Source organism: Teleopsis dalmanni, chromosome 2 (assembly GCF_002237135.1).
Source record: "Teleopsis dalmanni isolate 2A chromosome 2, ASM223713v2, whole genome shotgun sequence".
NCBI lineage: Eukaryota > Metazoa > Arthropoda > Insecta > Diptera > Diopsidae > Teleopsis > Teleopsis dalmanni.
Window position 1 is genome coordinate 222618162 of NC_051847.1, and position 12453 is coordinate 222630614.

At 29.8% G+C, this 12453-nt stretch overlaps 2 protein-coding genes across 4 annotated transcripts in view; one reads left to right on the forward strand and one right to left on the reverse strand.

Annotated features, from left to right (window-relative positions):
• Positions 1 to 4898, forward strand: part of LOC119679862 (ras-related protein rab7-like) — an 8335-nt gene extending 3437 nt beyond the window's left edge. For 2 of the 3 annotated variants that reach the window (XM_038092441.1, XM_038092442.1), the window contains exons 4-5: positions 3925 to 4062; positions 4133 to 4898. In XM_038092441.1, the coding sequence (XP_037948369.1) occupies positions 3925 to 4062; positions 4133 to 4222 (228 nt within the window). In that variant the 3' untranslated portion in view covers positions 4223 to 4898. Of the gene's footprint in view, positions 1 to 127; positions 311 to 1155; positions 1396 to 1462; positions 1682 to 3924; positions 4063 to 4132 lie in introns of those variants that run through there. The other variant, XM_038092440.1, reaches the window with a different exon arrangement.
• Positions 4899 to 6368: 1470 nt separating this feature from the next.
• LOC119680719 lies at positions 6369 to 12240 on the reverse strand. Its single transcript, XM_038093672.1, has 10 exons — positions 12061 to 12240; positions 11745 to 11888; positions 11120 to 11689; positions 10720 to 11058; positions 10453 to 10659; positions 10099 to 10231; positions 9821 to 10042; positions 9554 to 9758; positions 9073 to 9148; positions 6369 to 9011 (listed from the first exon to the last, which is right to left on the reverse strand). The coding sequence occupies exons 1-10, from the start codon at positions 12163 to 12165 to the stop codon at positions 8115 to 8117; spliced, it is 2898 nt and encodes a 965-aa protein (XP_037949600.1). The 5' UTR covers positions 12166 to 12240; the 3' UTR covers positions 6369 to 8114.
• Between the last annotated feature and the right edge of the window lie 213 nt (positions 12241 to 12453).

The window sequence follows — 12453 nt, forward strand, 5'->3', positions numbered from 1 at the left end:
TTATTTGCACGTGATATAGTGTGTCGTTTGCAATGTTTTGTTTATTAATCTGGCAATATATTCCCCATTTTTTAATTCACCACACCTGCAAAACATCAACTTACGTCAATCGCGTTCCTTTTTATGTATTGCTTCGCCTTAAAAATCGTAGTCTCGTTTTTTTGTTTGTGAAAATAATCCTCGAATTCCAGTTTTTACTTTGTTCAATAAGAATTAAATATATTTGAAAAATCATACATATTTTATATTATTGAAATTATTAAAGTGATGCAAAGGAGTCTATTATAGATAAATATAAAAAAAATTAATTGTAAGTCAAAGCAGACTGCAAAGTTGTAGAAAACGATGTAGAAAATTGTTACTCAACTAATTGAAAAAGTCATTGAAGCACCAATACTAGTTTATGGCAAATAATTTTTAAGGGGCGGTGTGCGGAGAAAACCAGTGATGTTACCTTTTTTCAAATACGTTTTCAGCTGATTTGACAAAATAATGGAAAAAGTGACGCAGCTGGAATTTTAAAAATAATTTATTTAATTAGCGTTTGAAAATCGGATACTTATTGAATTATCTGTTTTTAGCACTAAAACAAGAGGAAATTTCTGAATTTTATTTTTGAGAGTTGGTTGACGCTGGTTTAAGCGAATGAACGCCTTCATGTCGTGATAAGAACACAATCCGCGCTTGACCCCAGACCTAAATTCCTCTTTTATTAATTAAAAGATTATTGATAGGGAAATTATTTGTATTCTCTAATTTGGCTGGAAATAAATTTGTAAATATGCTGGTACTAATACACTAAGCGTAAGGCTTCTTGGTTTTCAGTAAATATTAGTTTACAAAGACCTTCATTGTTATTAAATATTTAATAAAAAAAAAAAATTTATATATTTATTAGCTTACAAACTGTCGACTTTTCAGACTTTTGATAATAATTTTTGATGATTCAGTGACATTTTGTTTATATTTACTCTTTGTTGTTTTTATTTTGTTGAACTGATCACTTCATGACTCACTGGTTGATTGGTCATGTAGTTTTATCAAACTTAAAAATTAATTGACAATTACACTTCTTCCGTTTTACTCTGTTTATATAACAAAACAACGGGATTAAAGGTTTACATTAATATTTACGAAAAACAAACTTCATTTCAGTTTTGCATTAGAATTGGAATTATAAATCTTTCCATTTATAAATAAACAAAAATCTTAACTATGTCGACACGCAAGAAGTCTTTGCTTAAAGTCATCATACTGGGAGATAGTAGCGTTGGCAAGACATCGCTAATGAATCAATATGTAAATAAACGCTTCTCAAATCAATACAAAGCCACAATTGGTGCTGATTTCTGTACAAAAGAAGTTGTTGTCGATGACCGAGTGGTGACAATGCAAGTAAGTCTATACATCCCCTAATAAAATATTGCTTAAAGTAACGTTTAACATGTTTGGAACTTTTTAGATATGGGACACTGCTGGTCAGGAACGCTTCCAGTCATTAGGTGTTGCCTTCTACAGAGGTGCAGATTGTTGTGTACTTGTTTATGATGTTACGGCACCAAACTCATTCAAAAATCTCGACTCATGGCGTGACGAATTCTTGATACAAGCAAGTCCAAGAGACCCTGAACATTTTCCATTTGTTGTTCTTGGAAATAAATTGGATTTAGATAATCGTCAAGTAAGTAAAGCCAAACGAATATATTATCAATTTTTTTAATAGTCAGTATCTTATCTTAACAGAAATTTTGGATATTTTTGTTTTTGCAGCTTTTGTTATATGCAAAACAACAGAGAATGCAAACAAAAGCGTTTTAAATGAAATATATAATTAAATAATTTATTATATTTTAAAAGTTTCTTAGAAAACTAAAACAATTTTTTATTGTGCAATTTTACTGCACAATTAAATTTGAACTTTGCATTATCAAATTAATTTCCTGAAGTCAGAAACAAGCTTAGTCTCTATTTGTAAAGTTCAAAAAATATTAAAAACTGTTTTCATGATTTTACTGTCTGTATTTTAATAAATTATTTCAGTTTATTAAAGCTATCTGGTTTCTGGTATCTGGAATATTCACAATGTTAGTGTTGTAAATTCCATATCTGTACCAATGGGTTACAAGCAAGATATGACAACGTATATATGTATTTTTTTTTAAAAACTTTCCTTCAATAGTTTAATTATAATTAAACATAATTTAACCTGAACCGGCTCAGTTATATCGGACCATTGAATCATTGAACCACATCAGAAATATAGGCGGTATAAAACATATAAAGTTAGTCCGATATATCTGTCAATGTGTTGCAAACTGACTGTATCTTTTGTTAATAATATATGACACAAATTATTTGTTTAAACAGACAAAATACGTGCAGATCTAAACTTGATTTTAAAAACAAAAATTTTAATTTCATAACTCAGCATTTGCTCTTCATGTTAGTATTAATAACATAACTATTTTTAAATAAAGTTAACATCATTGTGCTAATCATTAATGGCACATATTCCCAATTATACAGTTCGAAGAGCTGATACTGATTTGTACAAAATATGTATCATTAATTCCAATTAATATGTCTAATTAATCGTTATTTTTGAAGGAGTTAATAGTTCATGTTTTTTTTTCTATACTTAAATAATAATTGTTGTGGTCAATTTCATTTAAATAATTTTTATTATAACCTTTTGTAGTAGAAATTTCTATATTTAGCGTACACCATCATTATCAATGCTTATCTGATCTCCATGACGTCACCCAATTGTTGTCCTGCCGTAATGCACGTATTAAATATACTGATTACTAAACTATGTCTCATTGAAAGGGCCAACTCGACCTAGACTAGTTCCTACTAAACCGCATACACCCCCTTGTACATCTTTTATCCAAACAACCCTTCCTCTCATTCTTAACTAATTGATTATAACAACATATTTATTTATGACGCAATCTGTTGAATGATTAGTTAAAAATTGATTATTTATAACAACTCATATGTATTAGTTAAATAATAGCTTTGATTAATCCCAAAAAAATAGTGAAATATGCATGAACTCCAAATGTGATTTGACTATTGATTTTCAATTGAATTACACAAATTTTTTATAGTTTTTATAATTTATTACATTTTTTTTTATAATTCTTTCTATTTCTTCTTTGTTTTTTTTTATTATTGTTTTGTTTATTTATTGCTTTTTTTATTATTGTATTTTTTTATTTGTTTTTTATATTAGTTTGCCTGTAACCTTACAGATGTCTTTCTAGTTATCAAGTTTTCTACCTTCTTGAGTAAATTTAAGTTTAAGGTAGTAAATTTAAATTTACGTTTAATCATAAGAATTATACTTATGTTAGCTTGCCACTCCAAACCTTGTGCACCAAAACTCACTTATATACAAATAATGGCTTATTGTAGTACCACGAATGAGACGCTGACCATACGCCAGGCCTAAAGGACCACCAGAGATAGAATTTACAAAAGTCTGAGGCACGAACAACAACTTTTGTACTATTGGATTTCGTATAATTAGACTTCAGTCGGAGCTGTTGTTGTGACCTGCTCGGATCTGCTTATAGGGATTTCCCTTTGGGAGGTGAGGAACGGGACTAGGTCGTTGTGATTGACGAGTGGCTCCGGATTGTAAACCCGACCATTTTTTGAAACTCTTAAGAGTCATCAGCTACGATGGCTTTTCTTTCCTTTTCTTTGAATTGAAGTTTATTAATTTATATGTAACTCTATTTTTTTATTTCCTAATCCACTCTCCTTTACCATGATCAGAGTAGTCTGCTTCGATTGAAACCGATACTCCTTACTTTGCTCTTTTTTTTTTCTAAATATTAAGACTAAATATACAGTAATGACTACAAAACCTTCCACCTGTTAATATATTTTTACAATTTTTGTTTTTATTTTTAGGTTTCAACAAGGAGAGCGCAACAATGGTGTCAGTCAAAGAATGATATACCTTATTTTGAAACATCAGCGAAGGAAGGTATAAATGTGGAATTAGCCTTTCAAACTATTGCTAAGAATGCACTCGCTCAGGAAGCTGAGGTGAGTAATACTTACTCATTGTTTTCAATTGAATATTTCATATATATAAATAAATTATTTATATTTAAAGGTTGAACTTTATAATGAATTTCCTGATCAAATTCGCCTTAATGCTGATAGGAATAATCGCCCTGGAAACGTTGATAGCTGCCAATGCTAATGAAATAGGTGACAGTGGAAAACTTTTAAAGAACAAATAACGAATATGCAATCACGTTTAGATCAGAGTAGGTATCTTAAAGCCAGAAGCCAGGAAAGAATATCGAGAACAACAAATATAATGGCGCCGAAAATAACATAAACACAATTAAATAAATACGTATACATAAATAATTATTATACATATTACGAAATACAATATATAAATATAATAGAACTTATCTTAAGTAAAAACATCAAAAAAGAAAAAATAACAAAAAAATTTAAAATAACAAAGCTGAGCTACAAAATATTAAATTTGAAAAATGAAAAAAACAAAAGCAAAAGCAAAAGCAAAAAATTAGCAAACTTTTTCAATATTTTTGAAAATTTTTATTGAAATTTAGCATAAAATTAAACTAATTAATTTTACTTTAATTATAACGCGATATTTGATAAAAACATATACATGTACATGATGTAATGTTTATTGCTGAACAGTTTTCCTATTTTCATGCTCTTGTGCCGCCCGTGCCGAATCTTTGGTTATTGTTAATTAAAATTTATTTACATTAAATGAGAAAGAAAATAAATAATTGTACATGCACTTTTATTCAAATTGAAAACCTTGTGATTGTGATGTTTTTACAATTTGCTCTTAATTCTTATATTTTTATTTCTATCATTTATTCTATATTTCTTAATTGATTAAATAGTAAATAATTAATAAAAAAAAAATTGGAAAAGTAATGCTAAACGTAGACAAATAATAATAAAAATTGTATTGAATTTTTAATTTTAATATTCTTTATTTTTTAAAAAAATTTTGTTGCTGCAGTATATAAATATTTTTATTAATTTGTAAAATATAAAATAAAAAAAATTTATAGAAATTTATAATTAAGCTATTGATAATAATTACATTTTTGAAATAAAATAATAATACAAAAATTAATATTTTTAATATTGTCTTGTGAAAAATAGTTTGTAGTTCGGGTTAATTTTTATAAGTTTTATATTATAATCATATTATAAATGCAGCTCATATCATCACATCCATAAAACCACAAATGGAATTAATACCCCAAAAACAAACAATTAATCACTGTATACAACGATCCATATATTTGTATGATAAAGATATACCCTTTCATTCTTCGGGGTTATAGTGATGTGGTTTTCAAAAGACCTCATCACTCTGAAAGAAATACACATCACACCTAACCAGATCAGTTATTATAAATTAATCTTGACATGTGCCTTAATGCTGCTTTATACCTTATTAAATCGTTTCTTATCATATCAAATCTCACTATTCATGCTTATTATCCTTTATTAAGGGCAGTCAAACATGGTAAGAAGAGCAAGATTATTCTTTCTGTCCAATGGTACCGAGATAGTACGACAAGCCATAGCACGAGTTAAATCCTTAAAAATCCATAGCATTGCTCTTGATGCATATATTGAGTTACAGTACAGCACAAAATTACGTTAGATTATAAAATTCGTGGTTCTGATTAGACACCACTGTCAAACAAAACTTTCATCCAAGGCATTATATGCCGAATTTGGAATTGGTCATTTCACAATATCTAAAGCTTGACAACCGCTGAACTTGTTTAAATTTTACAATTACTACACTTACACTTTCCGCTTACCACAAAAGTGTAGACGACTTTTCGAAACAAATTTTCCTGAAAAGTGATGCACATTTCTGAGGAAAACTTAATAGTCAACAAATAAAATTGTCGCATATAGGGCAATGAAAGCCAAAAGAAACTTTGGAAATACAATTGCATCAACAGAAAGTCAATCTATGATGTATTTGATCTGAGGATGTGATGGGACCCGTACTTTTTTGATAATGACTAATATCTGACACAAGCCATCAGATCTGATCGCTACTGCCACATAATTGCCCTTTTTTTTGATGTAGAATTAAAAATTAGAATTTGGAATTCAAGTCAAGGTTTCAATATGATGGTGCTCCAAGCGATCCCGTTTTGGCTTTATTGCAAAAAAAAGTCTACCAGGCGTGTGATTGGTGATGCAAATTGACCCCTAAGAGGATACGATTTGTCACCACTTAGCTATTTTTTGTAAATTTACTGAAAGAATCATAATTATGAAGACAATCCTAGATTTTTATTAAAACAAATACATCCGTGAATTAATGGCTAAGGTGTTGCCAACTGTTTGCTGACAAATCTTCGGAAATTACAATAAAAATATCCAGTACTGTAAAATAACGCATACAGGAGTTTTTAATGATGTATTTCACACTTCATTGCAAGAGCCAAACACTATATTGAAATAAAAATTCAATCATACTCGTAATCGCAGGTATGTTTTATTTACGTTCACTTTTGAAAGTACAAACCAGAATCTATAATAACTAAAATTTGCAAAATTTTCACTTAGGGTTCCAAATAATTAGTATAAAGGCTTGTTCATGCTAAGCACTTTCAACAATTCACGAGTTTACAGTCCCATAAAACTCAGTATAAATGCTTCATTGCAAAGGGCTGCTTCATGTAAAGCCTGCCTTTAGAGTACCTAATATGAAGCAGCCTTTATAAAAAGTATTTAGTATTTTCTCTAGTTTGAAATGATACAAGTGGTTTAATTGCATTGAATTTTATTCAAACATAAAACACTATTATCTAAAGCTGTTTCTCTTACAGTTTAACTATTACTAAATTACTAAATATTTAACATGTGACATTGTTTCATTTAAAGACTAAACAATCGTTTTGTTACGCTATAATTGCCTAAGATCACAAATGATTAACAAATCTAATGACACTCCTATAATTGAGAGTCCGTAGATCAACAATAAAATAAGCTTCTTTACACTTCCAATGTATTTACTTATACGATCCAGTTATTTTTTTCTTAGCTTCACGCATAATCCGTCGTTTATATACAAATTACATAAATCTGTGACTTGCACCTTCAGTGACTTTCAATTTATTTACGTATACGTGACAAAGAGAATAAATATGTTTTTTTAGATTTTATTCTTGGTTTTTAGAACACACAGTTTGGTAGCGAGCTTGTATCCATGGTAGCATATTAATAAATGTACGCAAATTGTATATAGGATTAGGGATCGTCTACAATTCATAATGTAAACCAATTTGCTCGAAAATCTCCAGTATTGTCACATCCAGTAAATGAGACTAAATTCGCTAGAGTGAGCATGTATAGAAAGATATAGTATATATGAGAAATATATATGCGAATACTATTTATGGAATAGGGATAAAAAAGTGCAACATTTTGAGAAAATTTAAAATCAAATTGCAGGACTACAAGTATCACGCTGCACCAACTAATCTTCGGGAAGTTCTTCGTAATAACTTCCTTCGTTTTATTTTCTATTCTTTAAAAAAATAAAGAAAAGCACACCACTCGCGCTAGTGGACTAATCGCACTTGAAAATGACCTTTAGATCTAGTGTCAGCATTGGCATTTAACCACCATAATATCCAGAATGACAATTTAAATTTGTCAATTATAATATTCGACAATTAAAAAGTGAGGATTTCTATTTGAAAAATAGTAAGCGCTCTGGTAGATAAAAAAAGTACGAACTACAGGCGTTATGGAAGTTATAGGATGATAACCTAACTCAAACTCAACTGCAATTGACAAAAGCATTGAATGTGTCACTTCTGAAATGCTGATTCACCGCTTATGCCTTCACCAGTATATTGCTCGAAAAATCTAGTCTTCTTCGTCTAGCAGACCCATTGCCACTTATAAGCTATACTTATAGTAATTATATGGCGTATAAATGCATCGTATTTACAAAAAAATAGTAACGAATACTAAGCGGTAACATTCGCTTTGTCAAACTTTAAAGTCATCCATATGTCACAAGACTCTATAGTTCATTGATTACCTAATAATTAGAATCGATCTAGTATTGTATCCCTGATCATATTATTCCATTCTTTCTTGAAAGTTGAATTATTTGCGTCACAAAAGAGTTTTACTTTTATTTCTGGTGGTAATTTGGCGCACAAATAATAATTTATAGTTTCCTCCATGAGTGTAACATGATAGTTCTTTATAGACCATTCGAAAAGACTTAAGCAACTTGTCGGATCCATGGTGCTAAACAACATATTAAGCAATTCAGTTTCCAATGTTGGTATAATATATATACGAGACATTTCGAAAGCTTCTAACAAGAACTTATCTTTGTTCGCGCTTGGGATTGTTAACTTTTGCTGTTGAGATATGCGAACGATAAGATTTAAAAAGTATTTTAATCCACCAACAGTGGCTGTTGTTAGACTAATTTTTCCCTCATTACCTTCACGAAAATCACTATGTAACATTGAGTTAAATACGTCACTGGCATCGCAGAGTAACTTTTTATTAAATGGTACTTCCACAATAGAATTATCCTCAGATTTTGAAATCTGAAATATCATATCTTTGTCGTAAAGTGATTCAGTTCTCTCATTATAAAGTTCATAGTCACTCAACGTAGTACCGTTTTGTCTTGAAATATCAAGTGTGTTAATGCACATAAAAGTCAAAGCATTTACAGCTTCACTGGCAAGTTCTGTGGAATTTTCGGTTAGAATATTGTCAAACAGTATTTTAAGTACATTGCCCTCATTAAGGAATGTTTGTAATAAACGGTTACTCTTTATGACGTAGGCGGTAGCAATTGCAGCTTTCGCTTGTGAACTAGGATCGCCGAATTTCAGCAAGCGTGCAAGTTCTGATTTTCCATAATTAGATTCCCCAACGCAAGTGAGTGTTTCAAAAAAACTTAAAGCATCTTTGTGTAACTATAAGTAGAGAAATTTAAAAATATAGACTAATGGTTTTGAGAAGTATATTTTTACTTACCTCTTCAGTCTCGAACAACTTATGTATTTCTTGTATAATTCCGATTTGTATTACACACACAAAAAATCTTGTTTCTCTAAATAATAAAAATGTTGTAATATCGCTGATAATATGGGCTGCTAGATTAAAAAGTTCCAGAATTTTCTGTATTTCTCATAAATTATCAAAATCATAAGTTAATTTAACATGTTGTAATATATTATATACATAACTGTTCTTTCATAAAATTAATACTTAAGTAACAACACTCAAAAAATGAAGAACATTAAAAACTTTTAAACATATGGCTTAAATCTTAAATTTTCTTAAGATTTAAGCCATATGTGCAACCAAACTAAGTGCTGAAACTACTCATCTGCGAAAAATCGTTACACGCACTAGTCGTGCATAAGAATATAAATTACAATAATTTCGATACCTTAATTGACAAAATACTTAGAATATTCTAGAACTTCTTTAGACCATATTTATATATACTCACAAAATAATATTAGTCAGAGCTGTTGAAAAATTATTATTACCACCATAAAATCGTACTGCTTTGAGTAACGTAAACATTGTTTCGGATTCAACAAGATCCACTGATTTGTGCACTCCAGCCGTTGCTTTCATAAGCAACTTTCCAATCATATCAATACAGTTGGGTGGTAAATCATGTTGATGGGTTGACTTAGACTGTATTATGTCTAAAAGGAGAAAATAAGTTCTAAACAATATATAAACTAAATTTAATTAAATGTCTGTTAACCTCGACTCTCTTCGTCATTGAACTCTTCTTTGTCCAAAATATTATCATCAATAGTCTCAGTGCTTTCGGAAATGTCCAGCAATTTCAGTATGTCTAAATAATCGGATGATGGAATGTTATTGTCAACGGTACTATTTTCATTAATGTTTTCAGGAGCTTCTTCTTCGTCACCTTCTTCATCACTACAAACAGGTGAATATGAGGTGTCATCGTCTAAAAGAGCTTTAAATAATATTAAGATTAGTAATCAACGTATATAGAAATGTATTATGACTTGCTTTGGCTGTGATTATAAAGCCAGGAATTTAAAGGTGAAGTACTCCGTGAACTACATGGACTTTCTATTGAAGAACGTGGAGAGTCCCATGGTAAGCCGAAATTAAAGAATTCTTCCTCTTGCGTCTTTATAAGCTAAAGGTTAATATTATTGGAAATTAATATAAATGCAAAGAACATAATTCTTATTAGAAAAATTAGATATTTTAAATATTTACATCTTTTTTAAAAATACAATTAAATATATATATTTATTTATATTCAATATTCGACCATTAATTATTTTTGTTAAATAATAATTGATTTAACAGTTAAAATTTGGTTTTGTTACTAATATACGATATAGAAATACTTACTTTATGTTTAGTATCCTCATCATCTGTTATTTTAAGTTTTCGTTTTTTAACTTTTTGTTGCTTTTCATCTTTTTTATTTTTCTCAACCTCATCAAGATTGTTTAAAAATTCGGCGAGCTCTCTCACTAAGAGCTTGACTAAACCTTTTTTGAACATATAATCCAAGCTGACATTATCATATTCAAAGCAACTCAATATGTTTAACACCTAAGCATTCATAATATATTAAAATAATTTTTAATCATTTGAATTACAAATACGACTTACCAATGATTTTTCTGTCTGGATTTTGGTATCTTTCAAAATTGCTAACAATGTAGGCAAACAACCAGATCGTCTGAATTTTAACCTATTCAGCGCATCACCTGATAAAAATCCTATTATGTTAAGACAATATCGCCTTTCATTGTCTGTGATAGGATCATCCACATTAGGTGTGGTGAGAAAAGCACATAAGGAGGGTATAATGTTAGCTGAATTTAAAAGAAAGTAGGAGTTTTTATTTTTTGTGAAATTCGAAAGGATTCGCAGTGCTTGACTGCGGTAGTTTTTCTCTTTGAATAACTGTTGAATAGGCGCCAAGGTAGACTTTTGCTGGTGCAATGTCTGGAAAAAGCATAAATTTTACTATCACTTAGATTAGATAGAAAGTTAAACTGAAATTTCCCTGCCATATTTTTAATTTACATTGATAAAAATTAAATGACATGGCCAACAGACCTTTTAATAATTCATCGAAAACATCCCTTTTCTCGGGCATTTCATACATAGTTAATGTACGGTTGGCATTTGTTAAAGATTCACTATCATACGTTTCTAGACCTGTGTCTAAACTACGTACAACTTCTTGAAAATAGTTTTCGCGATGTTGATTGTTTTTCAAACCATTTACTGGCATTGGAGCTTCTTCCACGTATTCACCCTTATATAAAATCTTCTCTAATATTTTTAAGTAAGACACTAAACCATTTGATTCCATCAAACATGTGAAAAATTGAGATTTTGTCAGTAGTATACGAATTGCACGAAATGCATAAAGACGTGTATTCTCATCACTTGTTTCGTCTAGAATTTGGCACAAAGATTTGGCAACAACTGCGCATTCTGCATAATTCAGTAGATCAACATTATATTTGGCTAGATTACCTAGCAAGCGACAAGCTCTACACTGTACCAATGGATTTGGAATCGTCTTCAAAATTACACTTAGTGTATTCATTATCTTAGCGCCAAGAGCCTATGACAAGAAATATTATTAACAAAATATATAAAACTTTAATAAAGCCAATTACCTCCTTACAACAATCGGGCTCAGTGCAGCAATTACCTAATATGCTAAGTGTAGTTTCTAGTATCTGTTCATGTGGTTTATGTAGAAATCGTGTTATGGGAGTTATACCGCCAGCCGCAGCAAATTGTTTAATGCCATTTTTATTCTTTATTCAAATAAAGAGAACGTTTTTTTAGAAAAATGAATTTATAGATTAAAAAATAAATGTAACTATAATAATTGCTCATTTAAATAATTTGTTTATGTCTTGCATAAACATAAGTTTAAAGAGTGACGATTTGCTTTTGCGACCGGTCTAGGGTTAAATTTCCTCTCACCTTTACCAAGTCAGTACGCAATTTTACGAGTACTTTAAGTATTACATTTTTATCATTTGATGTATTTAACACTTTAATTAATTTTTTCAATGTGTCTGCGTCCATTATTTAAAGAGAAATTACAATATTTTATATAAAAATTTACATATCTTGTACGATTATATGAATCTTATATGTCAAACAGCTGTTGTCTCCGAAAAGGAAAACAACAGCAAACGGACGCTGAAACAAGCGAAAACGAGTCAAAGTATATGTGTTTTTCGTCATACAGGGTACATAATGCATGAAATGCATTTCGTACATAAAGTGTAAGCTTGTAAGGTTGTCAGATGCTTGTTTGAAATACACTGTGCGTATTGTCAAAGTTTACACTGTATTTTATAAAGGCTATGT